This window comes from Etheostoma spectabile, chromosome 20 (genome assembly GCF_008692095.1).
Source record: "Etheostoma spectabile isolate EspeVRDwgs_2016 chromosome 20, UIUC_Espe_1.0, whole genome shotgun sequence".
Lineage (NCBI taxonomy): Eukaryota > Metazoa > Chordata > Actinopteri > Perciformes > Percidae > Etheostoma > Etheostoma spectabile.
The window spans coordinates 12,763,057-12,764,340 of record NC_045752.1 but is presented as its reverse complement, the minus strand read 5'-3'; the positions used below and the strand labels follow the sequence as shown (position 1 = coordinate 12,764,340).

Here is a 1,284-nt window from a genome sequence, read left to right as displayed (position 1 = left end):
TAGTCCAGCCTTTACTTCTGTGACGAACGTGTGTCACTTTGTAACACACGTTCGTTATAATGCTAATAAAATCATAATTCGTTATAATGTTCACCTAGCTGCTAGCATGGCACGTAGGGCTGAACGATTAATTGCATTTGCAATAATATCACGATATGTTAAAACGCAATTTCCTAATCACAAAGGCTGCAATTTGGTCTGCATTCCGCATAGAAAGCATCAACGGGGCATGCTAACGCTACGCTTTACCCTGAGCAGATTTCTGTCATTCAAACAACTCTGAGTTGCAGTTTAAAAATTTTAGTCATTTTAATAAAATGAAAGGTTTAATTCGGGCTTGAGTCCATACATGCAGTCCATGGACACAGGCACGGAGAACTGAAGGCTCAGTAAGCAACGATTAGCCCTGATTAGCGGTTAGCTTCGGTTAGCTAGCTCCGTTATAAAGATGCGGAGCTGCAGCAATGTGCAGTAAAACAAATATGGTGTTTTTTGAAAATTAAACCATGTAAACCTGTTCTGATGTAACCTTTAAATGCAGTTTTGAACCTGGAATATGAAATATTTACCTGAAATATGAGCACTTTAAAGTTAAAGGGGCGTTATGCAGTTTTGGCCATTTCATTGCTTTTTGCCCGCAGGTTTCTCTATGGAGCTCCCCCTACAGCTTCGGAATAGATATTTGGCAGCTCCTATGTTTAATTGTGTCTGATTCTTTGCTCCATCAGTCTGCCGTTTCCTCTTTCGATGTTCCTCCGACAATGCTTTCCTAGCTTCTGCTTCTTTTTTGCCGGCTCAGCCATGACGATAGCGTGGAAAGACTCCATTGCTACCTTGTTAGCCGATATCACGCGATCTTTCCCGACGCTACTTGCCAGCCAAAAGTTGCAAGGGTGGTTTTTCCGCTCACAGGCGCTAGGGGTGAGCGAGATGACCAATCAACCTGAAAAAAGTCATATAACAATTCCAATGACTCCGAAGCTGTTTAGTTAAGGTAAATAAAGCTAAACAAACTGCATAGTTCCCCTTTAAAGTTTTGCTTTAACCTCAGCCAAAACCTTAATATTTCCCATCTAACTTTTTGTGATTAATCATTTCAGCATGTGGCTCCATATGGCCAGCAAGGGATGGGGGGCTACAGCCAGCAGCAGCAGGCAGGGCAGCAGGGAAACCCTCCGTACTTCAGCCCCTCTCAGCAGACCCCTCCAGGTCCGACCCAGAGCCCCTACCTGCAGCCTCGACCACCACCACAACAGGTACACACACACACACACACACACACAC

The 1,284-nt window shown here is 44.1% G+C and overlaps 1 protein-coding gene across 1 annotated transcript in view; it reads left to right on the top strand.

The window, feature by feature from the left end:
- LOC116670157 (AT-rich interactive domain-containing protein 1B) overlaps positions 1 to 1,284 on the top strand; it is a 176,624-nt gene that overhangs the window by 46,154 nt on the left and 129,186 nt on the right. Inside the window, exon 3 of the mRNA XM_032500541.1 lies at positions 1,101 to 1,256. Within this exon, the coding sequence (XP_032356432.1) occupies positions 1,101 to 1,256 (156 nt within the window). The remainder of the gene's footprint in view (positions 1 to 1,100; positions 1,257 to 1,284) is intronic.